The 24,197-nt window shown below is 35.7% G+C and overlaps 3 protein-coding genes across 3 annotated transcripts; all 3 read right to left on the bottom strand.

Moving 5' to 3' along the window:
• Window positions 1-357: 357 nt before the first annotated feature.
• On the bottom strand, window positions 358-1,790 carry LOC125204924 (putative 2-oxoglutarate-dependent dioxygenase AOP1). Its single transcript, XM_048103698.2, has 3 exons — window positions 1,411-1,790; window positions 850-1,171; window positions 358-747 (listed from the first exon to the last, which is right to left on the bottom strand). Exons 1-3 carry the CDS (start codon window positions 1,773-1,775, stop codon window positions 499-501), a joined length of 936 nt encoding a protein of 311 aa, XP_047959655.2. The 5' UTR covers window positions 1,776-1,790; the 3' UTR covers window positions 358-498.
• A 2,318-nt stretch (window positions 1,791-4,108) lies between these two features.
• Window positions 4,109-5,733, bottom strand: LOC125203877 (putative 2-oxoglutarate-dependent dioxygenase AOP1). The gene is made up of 3 exons (XM_048102383.2): window positions 5,369-5,733; window positions 4,832-5,153; window positions 4,109-4,360 (listed from the first exon to the last, which is right to left on the bottom strand). Exons 1-3 carry the CDS (start codon window positions 5,731-5,733, stop codon window positions 4,109-4,111), a joined length of 939 nt encoding a protein of 312 aa, XP_047958340.2.
• Window positions 5,734-8,687: 2,954 nt separating this feature from the next.
• On the bottom strand, window positions 8,688-10,447 carry LOC148923443 (putative 2-oxoglutarate-dependent dioxygenase AOP1). Its single transcript, XM_089060591.1, has 3 exons — window positions 10,033-10,447; window positions 9,368-9,698; window positions 8,688-9,174 (listed from the first exon to the last, which is right to left on the bottom strand). The coding sequence occupies exons 1-3, from the start codon at window positions 10,407-10,409 to the stop codon at window positions 8,926-8,928; spliced, it is 957 nt and encodes a 318-aa protein (XP_088916717.1). The 5' UTR covers window positions 10,410-10,447; the 3' UTR covers window positions 8,688-8,925.
• Window positions 10,448-24,197: the final 13,750 nt, after the last annotated feature.

The following is a 24,197-nucleotide window of genomic DNA, read 5'->3' as shown; positions in this document are numbered from 1 at the left end:
TTATTTCGCCCATTATTAAATGTCTCATTTTTTTCTTTTTCTTCTTCCGCCAATGAAATCTCATTTCACTTTTATTTTTTTAATAAGTGGATCCCACATTCAACTAAACCTCTTTTACTTATATTTTATTATAAAATTAAATATAAAGTAGGACTCACGTTCCATTAGCTTTTACTATCCATTTTCTCTTTTAAAGTCTAATAATTTCTTAAAATCTGAACCCGTAAACCATATCACGTTTAATCATAGGCGAAGGGAGTATTATTAATTTTATTACAAACATTTATTTTATAAGCTTTTGAGACATCTTATAAGATAATTAAACTTAGAGCTACAACACATTTTCAAAGAAGTTAATAATGAGAGAAGTACGACGATCTTATAATATAGTAGTAATTCTTTATTACAAAGGAAAACCTCACAGAAATTAAAGAAATTCACTAACACACACAAATTTGGAAGATAATTAACATAATCAGAAGTGAGAATTTCCTGAGCTTAGACACCACAGTATTGTTTGAGAGCTGCTGGAGATCTCTGACCAGCTTCAGTATAGTAAAATTGAAGAAACTGGTGATGATCATAGGGCTTGAAGAGCAATGGGTGCTCTTCATCCACCATCTCTTGGGGGGACTTAATTACGTATCCCAGTTTAGGAACCGAAAACAATCCGATAGAGTATCGAGCTTCGTCTCCACTCATCATCACCTTATGGTAGGGTGCGTGCAGCCGCCCGTTTGTCCATGCCTGCACCCAATAACTATGTTAGCAGTGACGGATCCAAGATATAATTTTTTACGGGATTCATTTACTCAAATAAGGGGTAAAATTGTAATACGAAAGACTTACAGTAAAGGATTCTCCAATCATGACAACAAAGGAGTTAAGTGAGGGTTGAGAGGTAAACCACTGTCCATCTTTGGTGAGGACTTCGAGTCCGTTGATCTCATTCTGGTACAAGATTGTTACGATGTTCTTGTCCGTGTGGGATGATAACCCTAGCTCTGTCTCCTCGCTTCGAGGCTTATCGTATTTTTGCAGTCGAATGAGGTAATCCGTCGAATCCATGTGCTCATCCATGTACTTGTCTAGTCCAAGGCTCTCCACAACCATTTTCCTCACAATCTTGTCCAATTCTGATAGTTTCTCCGAGAAGGACTCCACACTCTTGCTGGTAAGAGCAAACACACACACGCGCAAGCATAAGCAGGGGCAGACACGGAATTTTTTTTTTGGTAGGGGCTATATTTTAAAAATTTATTCAAAAATATATTTATAAGTAATCAAATCATGATAGAGGTTTTTGCGTAACGATCTACACAAATATGAATAAATTCAAAGACTATAAGCATGGTCGGGGCTTAACCCCCCGACCATCATAAACTTGAAATTTTCCGGCCTAGGCAATACCTGAACGAGGGATTGCCTTGGTCCCACATGAGATCCGAAAAGCCTTGGATTTTTCCCGGGGAGAGGGCGTCAGGGATCCCGAGGCTTTCGTAGAGCGGGACAATCGGGTACTGGCCGACATACCCGTGGTAGGGTTTGTTGGACCTGTTGCGTAATTTGATGGGTAAAGGGAGATCGAAGAGTTCTTTAATTTCATGAATGACTGATTTTCGGAGATGAAGAGGAATGTGATCGAATGTTGCTTCGAAGCAGCCGTATTCTTCTAAGGCTTGCCGGACTTGAGCTTTCGTCGATTCCCAGGTTTCAGTTTGAGGTTTGAGATTGGAGAAGTCTATGATTGGGAGTTTGATTGTTTCTGAACCCATTTTCTTTCTATGTGAGAGGTGTGGTTCCTTTTCTTTAGTCAAATTTATAGAAATCACTTTTTGAATACGGTTCATGAACCGCCGGTTTAGTTTGAAAAAGGAAATGGTGGTTCTGGGTTTGGAAACGTTTTTTCACAGTTTCAAAACCCTAGACCCATGATTTCGTGGTTTCCCACAATTTTTTCCAATTTTCTCATATTTTGGCCGAAATCGATGGTTAATTTATGTTAAGAAATATTGAAATCAGACCAATAGAACATGTATGTCGATCCAATTAAGCCCCACTATTTTTTCCAATTTTATTTTTTTAGCTAAACTCGAAGGTTAACCAATGGTTACATGATCGCAACTAGCATGTCAGTTCTGATTAACCCCGTGAGAAGCGGTTACATTTAAAAAACCAAGACTACTATTCTGATTTTAAACAGAACCGACAGTTCTGATTTAACCGTGAATCCTTAATAGGTGAAGAGTGGAAATTGAAACTTAAAATACCATTTAGACTACATGGCAAAAGATAAACCAACGAAAGATTATTGGACCACTTTCGTACTGATTAATTAAATACTCGATTACTACATGATTACTGAATATTTAAATTGCTTATAGTATAAGTTTAAGATATGCAATCAAACTGCAAATTGTCCGTTGTAATGATATAAATTGGCATACATAAATTTTTCTATGATAATATAGTTTATGCAATGAGTACTTACGAGAAGAGATTTGAAGCTGATTTTGTTGTCCCCCTTTTATATATATAGTATATTCTTTGTAATATTTCATTTTAGTGATATGTGATAGAATTATACAATACGAAATTAAATAAATACTATATATTATGGGATTTATATGTTTCATTTAATCAATTCCATCATTTGTTCGAGTAATGTCCAATTAATTATTGTGTATGGAGTTATATTATAAAATGAAAACTGTCCCTGGAATATTTTGTTTGCCGAACAGAAGATCCATGGATCTAATTGATGGACCATTCCAGCAATCATTGCTAAGTGACAGAAAATTTTTAATTTTTAATTTTATTGATCTATATATTCATTGTAGTACATATTTATCCTTTACTGTCAGAATATCTATATCAAGCATTAGAAAAACCTGTTATTTGAACGGTGGCGTATGTATCTATGAACAAAACTTGTTTAGCCCCTTTCTTGCAATATTAGAGTATGGATGACTAGTCCGCAGGAGCAGCGCAGTTGATTTTGGAGGGACAAATTTGTATGATTGGTCAATGATCAAATCTCGCTGCTTGCAAAATATTAGGCCTTGCTTCATTTTTGGTTCTGAGTTTTAATTACTAAGTGGGCTAATCCAACGACCCATATAGTATTTGGGATGTGATCTCATTAAAAGGCCCAACAAATATCGAAAGAAAAGTAAACTCATAAACTCATTCTTATTCTTATAAGATTAAAACGTGCTACAGTCATCTACATTGAGCACTATTGCTTATTATAATTGTTTGCAAAAATACATCGTTCTATTAATATACTAGTAGGGGATGCAATCAATGACTAATTAATTATCAATCTTAAATTGAGACCAATTTTCAATCATTAGACTAGAAGATCTTGTGGTTAATATAATGCCAAGTGTAATACATTTTAAATTTAAATAATTATTAATTAAATTAAAAGGGTATTAATGTCAAATCCTATATATAGTAATTATAACTAACTACTTTCTCTCTCCTCAAAATCATCTCAAATCTTTAAATTTCCGTAACTCTCTCAATTTAAATTATTTTTTCGCAAAAAATATATCAAATTAAAGATAATTTAATAAGGATTCCAACGAGATCTCAATTGCATATGTTCCGACGATGTTCGGGTGATGAAATTTGATAAATTATATTTCAATTTTCGTACATGTTGATAAGCAGCTATTTTCAACAAATGCAACAAAAAATCTCAATATATTGTAGGCAAAATCTCAATATTATGTATGTCCAATCTCAATAAAAATGTGTTGATATTTTCTTGTCCTTGTGTTGATATTTGTAATACACAATGTTGATATAAAAAAACACTCACGAAAATTATCATATGATAACATAATGACGATATTACCCTTTTGTTGATATTTTGTCTATTATTTATTGAGATTTTGTGAGTTTTAATCTCATCCACTCATTTTAAAATCCAAGGGTGGAGATTTAGTCTTGATTTTGGATTAGGGTGCTAAAAGCATTAGAATAGGACCCTATACTAGTAGTATTCTTTATTATAGGAAAACCTCCAAGAAACTGAAGAAATTCATAAACAAACACAAATTTGGATCATAACATTATGAGTAGTAACAATTTATAGAGATTAGACGCCGCAATATTCTTTGAGAGCATCAATGGAAGATTTCTGAGCAGCTTGGGTATAGAAAAATTGAAGAAACTGATGATGATCATAGGGCTTGAAGAGCGTTGGATGCTCTTCATCCACCATCTCTTCAGGGGCCTTGATTATGTACCCCGGTTTGGGAACCGAAAACAAACCAATAGAGTATCGAGCTTGGTCCCCGCTCATCATCACTTTGTGGTAGGGGGCCTGCAGCCGCCCATTTGTCCATGACTGCATCCAATAGCTAGGTTAAAAGTGACAAATCGAGAACATAATTTTTAAACGACTCATTGGGTGAAAATGTTTGCAGTCTAAAATGAACTATGTGACACATTTAATTGTAGTTTCATAACATAAATTTTTAGAAAGAAAAAAATTTGGCATTATTTAACGTTTTCGAGTTAAAATAGTGCTACAAATGAAGAGAAAATTAGGCCCTAAATCTAACGTTATAATACTCTCATCCGTCCCATGGAGTATAACGTATCGTGTCACAAATTACTTGAGTCGTTTCTAGAATAAAACACAACATATTTAACTTCTTTTACTTTATTTGTTTTTTTATTTTACTTTTTTTTTCTCTATTTTACTTTATTCTCACTCTGCCTGACCATTAAATTCCATGCTTTCTTAATCCGGCGAGCTAATTCACTTTTTTACTGCGAATTCTCATACTCAAAGCCAAGGTAGAAAAGGACTTACATACAAGGAGTCTCCAATCATGACAACAAAGGAATTAAGTGAGGGTTGAGAAGTAAACCACTGTCCATCTTTGGTGAGCACTTCGAGTCCATTGATCTCATTCTGGTACAAGATCGTCACGATGTTCTTGTCGGTGTGGGATGTTAACCCTAGCTCACTCTCATCGCTTTGAGGTCTATCGTATTTCTGAAATCGAAAGATGTAATCCGATGAATCCATGTGTTCATCCATGTACTTGTGTAGTCCAAGGCTCTCCACAATCATTTTCCTCACAATCTTGTCCAATTCTGACAGCTTGTCCGAGAAGGACTCAACAGTCTTGCTGGTAATTTACACACACATAAACAGAAGCGGACGCAGAAAAAAATATATTAACTCCAAGGACTACACAAAAAAAAAATATTCGAAAACATATTTTTTTAGATGATTCAGATCATTGAACTGTGCATAAATTTAAAAACTATAAAAAATTAAAAATAAGCATAGTTGTGCGTTTTTTCGAAATCTTGAACTTGAAATTATTCTGGCTAAGGGTACCTGAACGAAGGATTGCCTTCGGCCCACATTAGGTCAGAGAAGCCTTGGATTTTTCCCGGGGAGAGGGGATCGGGGATCCCGAGGCTTTCAAAGAGCGGGACTATCGAGTACTGGCCGACATAGCCATGGAAGGGTTTGTTGGATTTGTTGAGTAATTTGATGGATAAAGGGAGATCGAAGAGTTGTTTCGTTTCATGAATGACTGATTTTTGAAGATGAAGAGGAATGTGATCGAATGTTGCTTCGAAGCAGCCGTATTCTACTATGGCTTGCCAGACTTGGGCTTTCGTGGATTCCCAGGTTTCAGTTTGATTTTTAAGGTTGGAGAAATCTATGATTGGGAGTTTAATTGGTTCAGAACCCATTTTCTTTTCAATTTGAGAGTTGATTAATTCCCTTTTCTTTCGTGGGTTGAGTTGTTAAATATTGGAGCCACTTTAATCTGCAGCGATCATTACCATGTGACATAAATTTAATTGTAAAGTTGATTAGCAAAAAGCATCCTTAGTCATTGTTTTTCTTGTATAGTTCATTGTCATATCTATATCTAGCATTCGAAAATTCTTTAATTTGAACGGCGGGGTAGTATATAAATAAAAGACTTTTAGCTATTACTTGTAAATAGGATTTGAAAATTCAAGAGAGAGAGATGTTTAAAGGAAAGAGAATAGTTTTAATTTTTGCTTATATTAACTTAACATTAAATAAATAAACTAGGAACATATAAATACGGTTCAACACTCTTGATATGATTCGGGAAAGAACCGCCGAACAGTGGTACTTATTAAAATACTACTAATAGAAGTGTAGGGATCAGACTAAGGACGAATTCACTAATTACCAAGACCTCTTTGTTCTTCATTCAAACTCCAACCACGCGACTGATAAGTACAACAGATTACAAAGAAAATCCCTCACAACTATTACAATTACAGTAACTAGTTCTAGGTAAGGTTCTTGAGTAATCTTGACCTCTTGGTACACCTGCACACTCAAGAAACTTGTTAGTATAACAACACAAGATCCTTGCGGACCTTAAACAACTAGTAACAAGAGAAAACAAAGCAAAGTAGAATAGATCACAAAATATGGCTCAGAACCCGCCACATAGCCCATATCTATTCAACTAGAACCGAATCCAAGGGAGCGCCGATGAATCGACTGGAGTCTACCCTCACACCGTCACTACCTTCACCGCACCGCCCCTTCACACCGGATTAGCTCACCACACCCAAACTCAGAGAAGAAACCCTAGTTTTCTCACGGACACTAAGCAACCGAAGAAGTTGCCTTCTCAACAACTCACGCTAGATTAATCATACAAGAGTGGTGAAGAATCTCAAGGAATCAACCGGAGAAGCCATCGGAGAAGCAGAGAGAAGACATAGAGTTTTTAGAGAGTAGAGAGAGAAAGAGAAGTGTGTAGAATGAGAATAGAAACGGCTCACGCTCTCACATAAACAAACACACCACACAAGTCCTCAATCCAACGGCCAGGAAGCAGGATCCAAGTGAAGAGGCACGTGGTAGCCATCCAAGTGAGAAGGGGAAGCAGCTGGGCTTCTGGGCCAAGTCCAATAAGGATAAAAGGCCCAGACACAAATTAAATCAGGCTCAAGCAATAATAGTCTACATATATTCAACAAGAAGAAAACATAGTCCCTATATCTCCATGGGTGGCGGGTTCGATCTAGGATTCTATGCGGTTCGACTCTTCTTCACAGTATCTTTGAATGGCTCCGTACATCTTGGGGCCCCCTTCACAGCAGTAGTCAAGAAAATCCAAATGGTTGAAACGTTTGAATTGGAGTGGATTTTTGTCCATTCACCAATTCTTGAGGTACTTCCACTATTCCCCTAACAAATGAAAATGTGCCAATAGAATATTTTCTTTCATTCCTCGCGCCACCACTTTGTGAAGGGGACAGTATATCCTACCATTGCTCCATGCCTGCAATCAACATTACATTTCACATTTCATGCATTGTTTGTTGATTCTATATAATTTGGTGAAAAAATAGCATCACATCAATTCAACATTTAAACTAACAATTACTAATAAACTTTCTTAGTTGACTATTTGTAGAGGTGAATTAAAAAACAACCACGAAGTTTGGTCAAATTCTGATAAATTATCCCGTGGAAATCAGCTGAAAAATACCATTAGGTTGATTTGGAGTATTTTACATTGAAAAAATATGGTCATATATATATAGAAGATTGTTACAAAAATTGATGATTTTTCTGAGTTATTTAAAAAAATTATCAGACACATAATTTGACAAAATTTCATGATTTTCTCGGCAATTTACTCTTTATAGAATACGAGATATAATTAACGTTGAAAGAAAAAAAATATAGTAGGTAGTAATAAATGGATGAATGAATTGCGAATATCACTAATTATTTATTGTAGGTAATAACGATGAATGAATTGCGAATATCACTAATAAAAAATATAGTAGGTAATAATACACGGTGCTTTTGAATCACGATTCAGAATCGAACTCATCGTGACACCATCGCGACGATGAACGATGGATTTTGGCCATTTGACATCGTTTAGGGGGTGAATACGACATTTTATTGTTTTTTCGGACTTAATTTTAATTTTCTATTTAGCGTTTTATTTCCTTTTGAATTTCTAGGGTTTCTAGATACTTATAAGTAGCGTTGTTTTTGTTTTTGGCCGCAGTTGAATTTTTATAATAATATTTCGTTTTTCATAGAAACTAGGGTTTCTCTGGTTACTTCTCCGTTTAGTCTGTTTTCTCTATACGTTTTGCATCAACCTACAGTTTTAGAGCTGAATTTGACCGAACTGCCTACTGGTTCAAGGCCGAACTGGCTGGTCCTGTTTTTAAAACACCAAATAAACCTATATATGGTTCACGGCGGAACCAATGATTTTTAAAATACTTAATAAAATTATTCCAGCTTAATTTAAAAAAAGAATAAAAAAAAACAAATAGATTGTCCGTGTACGAGTATAATTTTGTTGGTGGTGATAGGGCCTTTCCATATTAATTTTATATACTCCGGAATAGGATTCATATTTGGTTATGAAACTGGTTATAAAAAATGTAAAGAAAAGTTTATTGAATAAGTTAGTGAAATATGAGTCGCACTTATATATATTAGTTTTATAATAAAATATGAACTAAATAAGTTGGTGCAATGTGGGATCTAATCTGTCTATGGTAAAAGTGAAATAGATATTTTATTGTGGGACGGGACGGGACAGAGGGAGTACAAAATATCAAAATCTCAATATAATGTCATTCGTATGAGAAAATAAATTTTTTAAAAGGAGAGAGCGTTGGAGAGTAAGAGGATGTTTTTTAACATTATGAATGGATACAAACTTCAAATATATAATATGCGGTTCGACTCTTCTTTCGCGATTCGGGAAAAGAACCGACAAAAGAAACCCAGAAATGAGCTTATCACCTTTATTTGAAGCATCAAAGCTTCTATTATTATAGCAGTAAATTAACTATAAATTAAAAACTGGAAGAAGCATATACATAAGCTGAGAATCATGCATGGAGACGAGTTTAGGCTCCACAATATTCCTTGAGAGGATCCGGAGAGGTTCTACCGGCATCTGTGGACATGAAATCAATGAACTTGAAGTAATCAAAAGGCTTGTAGAGCAACGGGTTATCTTCGTTAACCAACTCTTCCGGAGTCTTAACCATGCACCCTTCTTTTGGAACTGAAAACAATCCGATAGAGTATCGAGCTTCATCCCCGCTCACCACCACCCTGTGGTACGGATCATGCAGTCTCCCGTTTGTCCATGCCTGTAAATAACGTGTATTGGTGAAATGAAATATGAGATTCATTATAATTAAAAAGGCAAAAAAAAAAATTATTATTACTATTAAAAAAAATAGTCTCAATAGTAGAAGACGAACACATAGTGGTAAAATAAAATAAAATAATTGGAAAAAAAGATTATTTTTTTTTAACGAGGAAAGGATAGTAGTAACATACATGGAAAGAGGTACCAATCATGACGACGAATGAATCGGGCGATGTTGGATCTGCAGGGATCCAATTTTTGCCATCTTTGGTAAGAATCTGCAAACCATTAACATGATTGAGTTGATGCAATGTGGTGACAATGTTATTGTCCATATGGGGAAGTAACCCGAGCGTTGCGTGAGGGGTTTGAGGCGCCTCGTATTTTTGGAATCGACAGACGTAATCGGTGGAATTGATGAAGTCGTCGGTGTAGCCTTTTAGTCCAAGGCTCTCCACTATCATCCGCCTCACAATCTTGTCCAGTTCAGACAGTTTCTCACAGTATTGATGTATATCCTTGCTATTACAATAGTACAATCAAGACGGAAATAATTTGTCTTAATGCAAAATGTGTTTAGTCAAAATTAAAAGTAGGTTGACCACTTCAAATATAATGCACCCCACTGAATCACCAGTTGATGTTGGCAAATAAACATAAACAAATATTCAACATCGATGTAAAAATGAAACTAAGTATTAGTACTATAACAAAACTAAAACTATTATATAAGTTCAATGAAATATTAATCTTTTTTATCATTAAAATTGGTTCATCAAGATGGTAAAATTAATAAATCAAAACAAAAACGGATGAGTACTTCATATTAGGGTTTTGAAGTACATATCGATCAAACCTGAAAGTGGGATTGCCTTGATCGGGCCACATGAGGTTGGCAAAAGTGTCGACTGCGTGAGACGAGAGGGCCCCATCGATGCCCATACTTTCATAGAGTGGAATGAAATTGTTTTGGCCAACATACCCATGGAAAGGTTTGTGTGAATTTTTGTTAAGTAGTTTGATGGCTAAAGGGAGATCGAAAATTTGTCGAATCCCATCACCAACTGATTTCCTCAACTCAAGAGGAATAATGTTATTGAATGTAGCTTCAAAACACCCATATTCTTGAAGGGCTTCTCGAATTTTCATTTTGGTTGATTCCCACCTTGGAGAATCATCTTCTCCTAGGTTGCTCAAATCAATCAAAGGGAGCTTCATGCTTACACAACTCATTTCTTTGAATAAAAACCTTTTGTTGCTGGAAAACTCAAATGATGTTGGTTGTGGTTATGCTATACTTTCCATTTTTTAGGGCTATTTATAGATCACAAAATGAAAATTAGTTTGGCGGGTTAATTATGCATTAAAAAGCTCATTTAGTAGGGATGGTAAGCATTAATATTTGTCAACATAGAACTAACCTACTTCAATCCAAGACCGGCTCAAATATGACCCACAAATTATATTTTAATCTTGTTTAAATTATACTCAGTCAAATTATTTATATATTTTTCAAAATCTCCTTGCAATTGATTTTTAAAAAAATAATTATAGTAAGATAAATTTAAATATACATATTTAATGTTCATCCGTCTCATATAAATAGTCCATTCTATATTTGCAATTTTTTTTCTCTAATGAAGTGGAGCTCATTCTCGTCTAATATTCCAACCACTTTTTCTCTCAATTTCTCTCATATTTTACCAATTTTGCATCAACCCGTGTCATCCCAAAAGTGTCTATTTTTATGGGACGACGGGAGTAATATTTAACGTGACTCAAAAATCATCTAATAAATAAAAATGAAATACAATTAAAATTAGAATTTTTTTGGAATATAAATTATTTAATTCTCTAAATAAAACTATTTTTACTTTGGAGTAACACAATTTTAATAAAAAAAACAACTAAAAATACATGATATTTTTGTAAAAAATTGATAAAACAATAATTTTATGGGTTACCCAACCTAGCTTGGGCTGGATTGAGTCTAAATTTATAGAAAGAAATTCAGCCCCGTCTAGCCTACTTTCGTCATGGGCTTGGTCTAGAATGGGCTGGCATGCGCAGCCGTTAATATTATATTTGCATTAAAATAAGATATTGATCAAATTTTAATAGTTATTCTTAATAGTTTTGGTTATAATTTAGTGAGCAGAAAGTACCTTGGTCTATTTTGCCTATGTAATAAATTATACACATTAATATGGGTTCGGTTCTAACTATTATGTTCATAAACTTAAAGATGAATTAGATAAAGGAAAAAAATAAAAATTTGTCAAAATTTGAGGCGATTTTTTTCGGCCAGGTTGATTTATCATTTATTTTGGATTAATTGTCAATTAATGCATAAAGTTTAACTTAGGTTGTAATAATATCGCCGCTATGTATCATTAGTTTGTTGTAGCTATACAAGACTAAGCTAACTGCCTTAATAATTAAGAGGCGGCGTCACCAAATTAAATACTACATATATCCGCATGGTCTCACTATTTATTTTAGTAGTATGTCAATTTAAACATGATAAATGAATAATTTATACAACAAAGTAAATAATCCTGACATTATTTCTTAATCAGAGGTTAATGGATCGATCTCTAATTTTGAATATTTGAACAACTTTAAATTATTGGTTAACTACTTTAAATTATTGGTTAACTATTTTCTCTTGCATATAAAACTAGCAAAGAGATTAGTAATTGAGAACTTGAATAATTACCTTCATCTCTTTATCTTTTTCTTTAAACACAATTCTTTTTAATCTCCATGCCAGAAAGAAATGTCTCCACTGTAATAGAACGGATGGAATAGAAAAATAAAAATAGACGATTAGCTCTTTAAAAGTTTTAGATATTTATTGATGATTATTGCTACCAGTTAAAATGCTATTATGCCCCCCTACTGCCAGTTGATGGAGTGGGGCGGAGCTTGTCTATATTGAGAAAAAGTGTTAAAGACGACCTGTTTTCGTAATAACTATTAATAAGATTATATATGTTTATCAACAGGTATATACATACATTTTATTTCGATTTTATTGAATAGTTTTAATTAAATATACTTGACAGCAGAGAATGATGATAACTTATTTTATCTAATTAAGACATGGATTTGAGTCAATTTGACTAACTTCTTTAACATAAGCGAATTACTTACATACTGACTAGCTTGGGCCTGCTTATTCGGTCGGTTCCGGTTCTACCCGATCCAGTGACCGGATACCTGGTTGCAAAATCTCATGAATCTCGGAACCGGAACCGTCCGGTTCCGGTTTGGAACCGACCGGATAAGAACCGGCCGGTACCGGTTTCGAACCGGAACCGATTTGTAGTTTTAATTTTAATTTAAGTATACTAATTAATGAAAAGTTGTTTATTATTTACCTAATTTTAATCTGACACCAATCTAGATTTAACTTATATATAACAACAATTACATTATCTCCACTTAGTATCAAGAAATATGATTCTCACGTTAGCCCACGAGTTGTATGTGATATCAAACCAGAATTACGGTATATTCTTTCGCATGTTTCCTCAATTGGTAACCTCCACCTTGACTCCTCTAAGAGCTTTCATGATCTGTTAAAATTATTTTTGTTTAAAGAACTCAAAGTATAATGGTAAATAATGATCCAAACACATAAATTGAAAAATTATATTGTCAAACCAAGAGTAGCATTTATTTTAAGCAATATCAAAGTAGCAAAGGAATACATTCAGTAATACTAAAGAATCAAAACCAACCTTGATAATAATAAATGAATTACCGTTAATTACTATACTTCAATTTTAGTAAAAAAAATAATTAAATTTAATATATATTATTCGGTTCCGGGTAGGAACCGGTCGGTTCCGGGTAGAACCGGAACCGGAATTTATGAAAACATTAGAACCGGTACCGGAACCGGAACCGGATTCTTCGGTTCCGGTTCTTTAATTACCCAATCGGTTCCGGTTCCGATTCCGGGTACCCGAGAACCGGAGAACCGGTTAAGCAGGCCTAGTCTAGCTAGCTACTTGATCAGCTATTCATCAACAACAGTAATTTATATAGTATTAATCATTGTTGATGTTGCTGGATTTTAATGTATTAATTCAATTTATATTATCACTTCATTTTATAAATATTTAATTTTTTATTTTATTACTTTATTAGATTATTTAAAGCAAACGCATACATCCAATTTATATTTTTGAGTTACAATGTATGTATCCAATATTATTGAAGTTTATATACGATGATAAAGGCATCCAACCAAATTTCGTTTCTAAGTTAAAAACACCAAGAAAAGGCCCATTTATTTCAATTGTAAGCCCAAAACTGAGTAATACTCCCAAAATTGAGTAATACTCCTCGGGAAAAATGTCGGGAAAATCTCGTACGACGGCAACGTCTTCAAGCCTCGCTTCCTCCTTCTCTTCTCCGTGGAGATAGACAAGGTAGGCCGGGCGTCCTTTCTTTAACATGGCGGTGGCTTGTAACGCGGAGACTATATCGATTCGTCGGTTCATCGAGATTCCGTGGTACACGGCGGGTTTCGTGCCCGGGGCTTGTAGGGTTATTAGCCTCTCCTTACAGCGAATCGTCGCAAAGTTCGCGGTTAACCGGTCCATTCCTAAGATTACGTCAACGTCTCTCATCGCCATAACTCGCAGATCGTAGGCAACTAGTTTAAGCTCTCCTAGCGTGATTTCTATGTTCGTGCAAAAACGGGAAATCTCTACTATCCCTCCTACTGGTGAGGACACCATCATCCTATGTTCAGACTTCCTAGTAGGCAAGCTTAAGGTATGCACACATAACTCAGAGATGAACGAATGAGATGCGCCCGTGTCAAACAAAACAACGATAGGGGTATTGAGGATTTCGCCTATACCTGCTAAATTTCCACTCTCGGGCTTCCCTTGCTCGATCTTGGGCTGCTTCTCTGACTTATAGCGTATGCTCTAGCCGGGGCGGGAAGTCTTGGGCGGACAGGCTGCTGCAGCCGCAGTGGCTGATCCTGGTTTGCTCCCGAGCCCGTAGGTGGCGCCCTCGGCTGCTGACGAAAACCCTGATGGTTCTGCCTCGACCCGGTCCCCATATTCTTGCTCGGACACTCCCTCGAGAAATGACCATTCCCTCCACAGTTGAAGCACCTATTCGAGTTCGGTCCTCTACACTCCCCGAAATGGTACTTGGCGCAAACGCTACACTGGGGTGGCCTGGCACGGGGGTCGCTCCTCGGATTGAACGAAGTTTGTCCTCCTCCGTACGGCGGCCTATTCTGAGTGGGGCGGTATCGTTTGTTGTCATAGTGAATCCTACTCTCCTCCCATCTCCTCTTATCATGGTTAGGACGTGGCGGGGGTAATGTCATGGCGGCGTTCCCCGCGCTCCTCTCCTTTGGCATTGCTGCCTCTACGTCCAGTGCGAGGGCTAGCGCCTCGGTGTATGTAAGGGTTCCGCGGACTGCCAATGCCATCCTAATCTCATGCCTAAGGCCTTCACGAAACTTATCAGCCAGCTTTTCATCGGTATCCGTCTGTTCCGGCGCATAGCGGGTCATGTCACAAAGTGCGCGGTCATATTCGGTCACGGACAGACGTCCTTGGGAGAGGTTGTGAAACTCGGCTGCTTTCGCCTTGCGGTAGCTCTTGGGTACGTATTTGTCGTAGACCTCAGTCTTGAATTCCTCCCAAGTCATCTCGTCTATGCGATCCTGGGGCATGGTCTTTAACTTAGTGTCCCACCAAAAATCGGCGGACCCGGTCAGCTGATGCGTCACATAGATCATCTTCTCCGCATCGTTGCACACCAATGTCTTGAAGATGCTCTCTAAGTAGGGCTGGCAATTTTTGATATGACACGATAATCCGACATGAATCCGCACGAAATTATTGGGTTTGGATCAAGTCTTATTGGATACGGGTCATTATTGGGTCGACCCACTAAGAACACGAAAAAATCGGGTTGGATGCGGGTCGGGTCGGGTAACCCGTTAAAAATTAATATTATTATTTTTATTTTGAGTAAAGATAAATTTGCAAAAATTGTATACACAAAATGCCATTCAAATTTTAAAAAGGATAATATTAATTTATTTTGATTAGATAGCATCATTAATTACATATTTTTGTGACTAATTTGACCTTATTTATAATTTTTCATTTTTCATTTGTATTGTTATACAATATGTACCAAGACCCTTATTAAAAGATAAAATTTTAGAGAGAATAACCATCCATAGTATTTTAATAGAATAATAATGGAATAATTTTTTATTCATTTTATTTAAACTATCACAATGATATAAAGATAAATAAATTACTTTTTTTTTTACAAAGTATAAATTAGGAAAACATTTTTTTGTTAGGAAATTCTCTCATATTATTTTTGAAACCATTGATATTTTATCAATAATTTCTAACTTTTAATTTTGAAAATAATATTATAGTTGATTATTCTATCTAAAGTTATTAACATTATAATATGGGTCATTCAATGATGAGACATTGTTGGACTCAACACATATAATAGTAATACAACATTCAAATGTATATCGCTTGCTCCATAAATTGATAAGATCATGAAAAATTATTAGTATACTATATGATAAATCACAATATTTTCAATATTTCATTACTGTATTATTTTAATATTACTTTTATAATTATTTTCATAGTGCGTAATAATATCATAATAGAGATGGTATGATGATAACATGTGGAACCCAACATGTAAGTTGTAACATATCCTTTAATTATATGACTGCTATATAAATTGATATATTTAAATATTATGATAAACCACAACAAATTTTAGACCCATATTAGAAAATGAATTTATGATTAATAATCTGTTATATATTATAGTGCATCAAATGATGCATAAGAGCTAGTTCGACGATAGAAGGTTGTTGCTATCAACGTCTAGGCATGTGACACTTCAAGTATATTAGTTAATATATTCAAAATATATAATTATGTCTTCATTCATGTAATTTTGGATAATAATATTAAATGACCATGTAATGACCCTACTTTGCATATTTCTTCATGTGTTATAATATATAGAAAATATTTGAAATTACAAGCTTCAAATTATATTTCAAATTACAAAAATTAAAGTAGTCGAAAGAAATGAAATAAAATACAATGTACGTGAGAGATCCAAGTAAAAAATAAAACTAAATCAATTAGTGTTTAGAATAAAAGGATAATTTGAATAAATTTATGAAAAGTAAGTTTATACTTATAGATACAAAACGTTAATTCAGATATTACGTACTAGCAAAACTAATCAACAAATAATTTTATAATATAATTTTATTACTATTATATTCTTTTTATTATGATTTAATAAATTTAATTTAATTATTAGTATTTTCACTCTTTTTTGTTTTGTTCTTTTTACTTCTTTAGTTCTTTTATCTTGTTTCAAATTTTTTTGTTGGGTTTTGGAACAAAAATTATGTATTTTGTTGGGTTTTTTTGGATTTTGTTAGAGTTTTGTTGTTTAAAATGGAACATCTTCATGCTATATGGCTTTTTAAAGTCTTGATCATTTTGTGAAGCAATATGTAATCGTGTTGTTATCGTGCTTAGGTTGTTGTCGTGTTGTTATCGTGTCGGGTCAACTCAAAGTGGTTCGTGTAGGTATTGTGTTCAGGTCGATATCGTGTTCTTATCGTGTCCAGGTCGATATCGTGTTCTTATCGTGTCGGGTCAACCCAAAGTGGTTCGTGTCGTTATCGTGTTCGGGTCGTGTCCAGGTCGTGTCCCGGTTTGAAGGTGGCGGGTTGGGTTCGTGTTCGGGTTTGGGGTTTCCTTAACAGGTTGGGTTCGGGTTTGGCCTTATTGGGTTGGGTCGTTATCGGGTTGACCCGATAACGACCCAATCCGCACGATTTGCCAGCCCTAACTCTAAGGCACGTATCCAAGTTTCAGCTTTTGCAGGTTCACCCATCCCGTCGAAGGTAGGAGGCTTTTGGTCAAGGAACAGTTTCACGACTTCCCTATCTACTCGTGGAGGTGGTGGTGGTGGTGGTGACGGGGCCTTGGTTGCGTCACACTTTCTTCCAACGAAGCCTGGGAGGTAAGCTCCTCGTTCCTTGCGTTGCGTCTAGGTGGCATTCTGATTCATTACACTCGAGTTGTTAGCGTACTTATTTAAAACTCAAGGTAGCGATAGGGTACTTTGAAAGAAAAGAAAAGAAATTTTTAACTCATTTACAAGCAGGGTCTAAAGAAAGACCACACAATAACAGTTGTAAGGAATTTAGTCGTGCAAGAGAGAACATAATAAGGTTGCACCATAAGGTGGAAACACTTGGAAGATAATAGAACGAGCAAGTATATTCACGCAATAAGGATGGATAGGAGTGAAGACGGCTTCATTACCAGATAATAAAATGAAAGGTACGAATTCCCCATTAAATTTCAAAAAGTGATCTCAAAAGGTCTTGGTACAATGAATGGCAAAGAGCGATACAATCGCGGAAGAAAATAACAACATAAATAGAAGTTCTAGAATTCAAAAACATGGGGAAAAGAAAACAAAATTTCTATTCGAGCACTAGACATCTCCGCCCTCGACCTCTTCGGGTTCTTCTGACTCTCCGACACTCTCCGCGTTCGAACTCTCTCCTTTCTCGAACGGTCCCATCTCCTCGTCCTTCTTCTCGTCGCTTATGGGCGAAGGAATCGAGGTAAGCATCTCTTCGGCCTCTCTTATGATCCTTCGAGGGGCCAAAACGCGCATCCTAAGAGTCCTTCTACGGGGAACGCGGGCAACGTGCGGCTCCTCGTCACCGCGATACTTGATCTGACGTGCTGCTCCTTGCGAGTACCTTTGCGTTGGCGGATGGAGTGGAGGTCCGTCAACGGCGGCAGACATGGCCGGAAGTAAGACTCCTATTAGGCCGACGAAGTCTCCTCGAGGCGTGTATTTGGGCGGGCTAAACCAAGTGTAGGATACTGAGGCTTGAGCGGTCCACTCGCTCCAAGGGTAAGACAGTATGTGGATAAGTCGCATGATTCCCTCGTGATGGGTAGTCCCGTACGCGTAAGCGTCCAACCAATGACCGTAGAAATCGGTGACGAAGTTCAGGAGGAACTGCTCTCCGTCCCATTCCAGCTCTCTATAGCGTTCCACCGGAAAGTTCATATTCTTAGCGTAACGGCGACGCATAAGGGCGTGATAGGGTTGAACCATCTACAAAAGGGGAAAGGAACAAGTCAGCACCGTCACAAGGGTGGAAAAGAATAGAAAGTGTGTGATCTCAAATGGTGCTGCGAAAGTGTATAAAAGTCAAACGGCGATGGTACAAAGGTAGCGTCGTGTCCAAGGCTCTCGTCCTTAAGATAACTATTCGTGCATTTTCCATTCGCGTTTCGTCGAATCCCCACATACACTAACGGCCTTATACTAGTCATTCCACGTTTCTATTGTTGGTAAAAGTGCTGTGATCGTATAGCTAAAGCATGCTAGGTTCAAAAGTCCAAGTCTAAGCATCGCAACATTTCAACACAATCCCATGTAATCACATTCGCATTTCAAAATTCTCACAAGTTCTAATACAACATTCGACTAGAGGTGGGTCGATACGATATATCGTATCGAAAACGTTGTATCGTGTATCGTATCGAAAATATCGATATGAAAGAATTTCATATCGTTATCGTATCGAAAGTTTCGATATATCGAATTTCGATATATCGAACTTTCGATATAAAAAAATTTCATATCGTTATCGTATCGATATTTCGATATATCGTACCGAAATTCGATATATCGTTAAATATCGATATATATCGAAAATTTCGATATATATTGATATATATCGAAAATAAAATATCGATATATATCGAAAATATCGATATATCGAAAATTTTCGATATATATCGTATTTTCGATATAAAACGATATATCGCGATATAAGGAAATTCATATCGTTATCGTATCGAAAACTTACGATACGATATCGTATCGTATTCGAAAATTACGATATATCAGGTTTTAAATCAGGTTTTTGTTTAAATTTTTGGAAATGCAAATGCTCTGTTTTTCAATTATCTACTATTGGTACCATTTTGTTTTTGTTTCTGGTGCAAAACTTCCTACCACAATTTTATAAGTTAGTTACTTGAAAAATAATGAAAATATGGTAGTTGGAAATAGTAAATGGATTTAGACACAGCGAGTTAAACAATGTCGTATATTCATCTAGTATGAAGACGATGTTTGATTTGAATTACATGCAAGCATCTATTTTTTTTTTTTCGATGTTACAAGTTGCGGGATGATCATAGTTTGACTAAACATAATGATTTTTCTACATTTCTTGTTTATTTGTTGGAATTTTGGATTTTTTTTTGTAATAGATTTGATTATTCAATTAATATGAATAATAAATAAGAGATCTTGACCATTTACCCATTTATATACGAAAAATAATATTTTTGCATGTTTATGGAACAGTGTTCTAAAATATTAGTAAGAAGTATTTTTGCATGCTTATGGAACAGTGTTCTAAATTTTCATATTCATGTTCTTTTATTATTATTATTATTATTATTCTTTTGTGTTTTTCAAGTATAAAAGTATGAATGTCGTAAAATATTTATGATCAGTTTATTAGCAAAAGATTACGAGACAAACTTATTTTGAAAAGACTCTTGGATCCAGAGTGGAAAGAACTGAGGCTCTGATACCAACTGTAACAGTCCGCCCTCCTAGGGTACAATAAATGCATAGGATGGGATTTCATTTAAAGAATGTTGGCCAAATTAATAAAGGAACCATCAGAGCATTTAAAGCAACTACTTAACCTAGAAGTTTAAAAGAAAAAGAAAGTATCATAAATGACGATCAACTATCTTAAGAGTACGACATAATATCCAAGAGAAAATCACAAGGAAAGGCTAAGGCCTCAAACCGAAGGCAAGATGCAAATATTCCAAAACAAATTCTAAAGTGTATCAAAATTCAGCGGAAGGCGACCAAGAGAAAGAATAGCTATGTATGAAGACACAACTACGCTTGAAGTTCAACATATCCATATTAATTAGTTATCATGCTCAACACCCGCCACCGCTCGTCATCGTTCAACCTGCACATAAGGAAAACACATGCAGGGCTGAGTATTTTGAAATACTCAGTGAGCTCATTGCCAAAACATTTTATAAATTATGTCACCCTTACCAAGTGAACTCGAGTTTTAAGCAGTTATAAAAGAAATATAACGAGTATCACAAAAATATATTTTCATAGACTGACCAGTCAAAATAACTCCCCATTTTCCTCAACAAAATCAACAATCATAATCATTCCATGGTGTGACGAAAGTGTGGCCACACTTTACGCCCACGAGACCGACCGACTAGCAAGGATGGCTCCCGATCCCATCGTGTACACAGCCTGGTAGGGCTTGCGGCTCATACTCAGACCCGAATTCGTATAAACATATCTATAGCCCTAGCCCAATGGAGCGAACTCACAAACTAGGCATCGGACGCACAATATCACAATAAAACAGACATAGGCATGGCATAACAGTTAAACCACCCTTATAACACCAAACAACATTTTGATAAAATAAAAGAGAGTTTTTAGAGTAAAGCCCACCTCGACTGCTTAGTTTTCAAGTAGTTTCGTTTTTCCGTTATCCGGCTTCGCAACCAAAGTTTCACCTTTTAATCACATAGGCACATATCACAAATTAGGTTCAATACTACTCTTACTCATGCATGTCTCATTATTTTTCCCTTTTCCCATCGATTTATCTTATCATTACTAATTAATCAAGATCATGTTTATCACACAAGATTATTTAGCCATCAAACACACACCACACAACACAACAACACACACATACACGACACACACACACACACACCACACGCCACACACACACACACACACACATGAACGTATTCCCACACCCCTTTTATCCCTCTTTCACTCAACTAAGATGCATGTGGGTTCAAGAAGACCGATTAATCGGTTAGAAGAAGAAAAAGAATGAGAAAAAGAAGAATAAGAAGAACTCATAAACAAAATACCTCTTTAGAGAAAAATGATCGGTAGAAACAAAGTATTAAACTCAGTTCTTCAAAATCCTCGGATTAAACTTCAATTTCTTCTCAAAGGATGAAGGATTAATGGAGTAAAGTAGAAGAAAATTGAGAGAGTATGGAAAAGATGAGAGGGGCCAAAATTAGGGTAGGGGGCGAAAATTTGTGATGGCTAGGGTTAGGTTTTTGGCTCCTTATTTATAGAGTCAAATAAAATCTTTAGGTAAATAATAGAATATTTGGTAAGATCTTATTCTCCACAATTAAATAAATAAATATTATGAAGTAGGGAAGAAGAGTTAACAAAAATAGATCCTAGGGTAAGATCCTCTAGGTTTCGAAAATTAGGCTTCTAAAATAACCAAGACTTTGTTTTGGTATATTTTACGGAGTAGAACAAAATATCACGGAGCAAAATAAAAATAAGAATTCTCCCAATCTTGGAGTAAAAAGTGGCGTTTCCTATGTCCTTTAAATAAGGCATGGATTTTTAAATATTGTCTAGAATAAGTTAAGGCAAGATCTCTTGAGGTATGGAAAGATTTGGTAGAATATTTAAATTCTAGGTATGAAAGGAAATCAAATAAGGGATTAACTAAAATAAAATAATTCCTTCCTTCCCACAATAGGTGATTTTCGAAAATCACCAAGAAACAAAGGGGCTCGATTTTTCTCTCTTCAAAAGGAAAATAATTGGGTCTTGGATTTAATTTGGATACATATCCCAAGAATTAAATTAAAACCGGAAAAAATAGAATTCCTTCTCCAAAAGGCCAAGGGGTCGAAAACCTCAAGAATTAGGGTGACAAGTATTTATGGAAATTTTCTCTAATATTCTCACTCACCCTTAGACAATTAATTTACCACATAATCTCATAATTTAATAAATCACATGCCACATCATAAAATCAATAAGTTTGACTTTTCAAACATTCAACGCAAACCCTAGACTCAACTCGGCCATAGCATCACATGCAATAAATGCATTCACGACTCCACGTCATCAATAATAAATTTTAGGGCTCTAAAATTAGGGTTCTAAATTCCGAGATGTTACAGTCTCAACACCACCGACCGCCCATCGCCGCTCAACCTGCACATAGGGAAAACACATGCAGGGCTAAGTATTTTAAGCATACTCAGTGGACTCATGCCAAAACATTTTATAGTTATGCCACCCTTACCATAGCGAACTCGAGTTTTTGTATTTATTTAAAGATAAGCATCGAGTATCACAAAATATATTTCATGGACTGGCCAGTCAAACAATACCTCCCATTTTCTCATCAATCAACAATATCATGGTGCGACGAAGTGTGGCCACACTTTCGCCCACGAGACCGGCCGACTAGCAAGGACGGCTCCCGATCTCCCGTGTACACTAGCTTGATAGGGTTTGCGGCCCTACTCAGACCCAAATTCGTTTATATAGCCCTTTAGCCTAATGGAGCGCACTCGCAAACTAGGCATCAGGCACACACAATATCCAAAATAATCATAGGCATGGCATAACAGTTTAATCCACCCTTATTGCTCCACTATCATAATTTGCAACATAAGAGAGAGTTAAGAATAAAGCCCACCTCGATTTCCTTCGATTTCAAGTACGTACTTCTTCTTGTTTTCACACCGAGAACGCGAGCTATCACCTTTAGTTCATGTATTTCAAATAAGTCTCAATCATGGATCAAAATCATGCATGTTCTCACATTTCCCTTTACCCATCGATTATTTTCAATATTCCCATTCAAAATCAAAGTACGATTATCATATCGTTTTTATTCACACAACAACTCCACATTTATCATCAAATCGTGACACGCATGAGTGTTTTCCACACACAACACACGCACACACACACAACGCATGTGCACGCATCCCGAGGCATGCACACACACACACACGGTCACACACACATACACATATGCATCCCAAATTCATCGATTAATTTCCCCTTCACTCATTCTAAATGCATGTGGACTCAAGAACACCGATTGATTGGTAGAAGAGAAGATCAAAATAAAAATACATTTTCAATAGAACAATCGGTAGGAAACAAGTAGGATCTTGATTCTTCAACAAATTCTCGAATTGAAGCTTCAATTCTTCTCCAAAAGATGAAGAATTAATGGAGAAAGTAGAAGAAAAATTTGAGAGAGTAGGAGAGAGAGAGATTGAAATTTTGGGAGAGTGGGGGCGTGATTTTGTGATGCTAGGGTTTAGGATTTCTCATGTATTTATAGAGTGCAAGATATAATCCAATAATTAAATAAATAAAGATTTGGAAGAGATTTGTTGGTTGAAGTTGGCGTGATTTACTAGGAGAAATAAGGGGGTTTCGAATTTTTGGCTATTTAATTAGCCTATGATTTAATTTGAATATTTCACGGAGTAGAATAAGATATCACAGAGCAAAATAAAAATAATAATTTTCCCCAATTAAAAGGAAATAGGCGTGATTTTCATTCCTTCCACAAGGAATTTAATTAAAATCTTATTTAAATAGGATATGGCAAGATCTTCTTAGATTTGGCAAGATATGCTAGGATATTTGAATTTATTTATGGAAGAGAATAAATAAGGGATCAAATAATATAATAAAAATTCCCTTCTCCCATAAAATAAGGGATTTTCGAAAATCCCCCTAGACACAATCATATGGGCCGAAAAATTTCATCAAATAATTAGGAATATTCGGACTTTGGATTTAATTCGGATAATTATCCCAAGCAATAATTAAATCCAAGAAAAATAGGATTTCTTTCCAATAAATAGGAGGGGTCGAAAATTCCACTTTATTAAATAATGCTCCTATTAAATTCTCACTCATCCCTTAAGAAAATAATTCACCACAATATTATTTCACCCCGCATCAAAGTATTCACATATTCGCATTTTACCTCCACTTCACATTTTCCAACGACTTTCACCATTCCACGGCCACGTCACATATTCAACAAGT

This window comes from Salvia hispanica, chromosome 6 (assembly GCF_029641045.1).
Source record: "Salvia hispanica isolate PSC_SH4W2 chromosome 6, Shi_PSC_v1, whole genome shotgun sequence".
In the NCBI taxonomy this organism is placed as follows: Eukaryota; Viridiplantae; Streptophyta; class Magnoliopsida; order Lamiales; family Lamiaceae; genus Salvia; species Salvia hispanica.
Note: the sequence above shows the minus strand (reverse complement) of the source record. Positions and strands in the feature narration are given on the sequence as shown.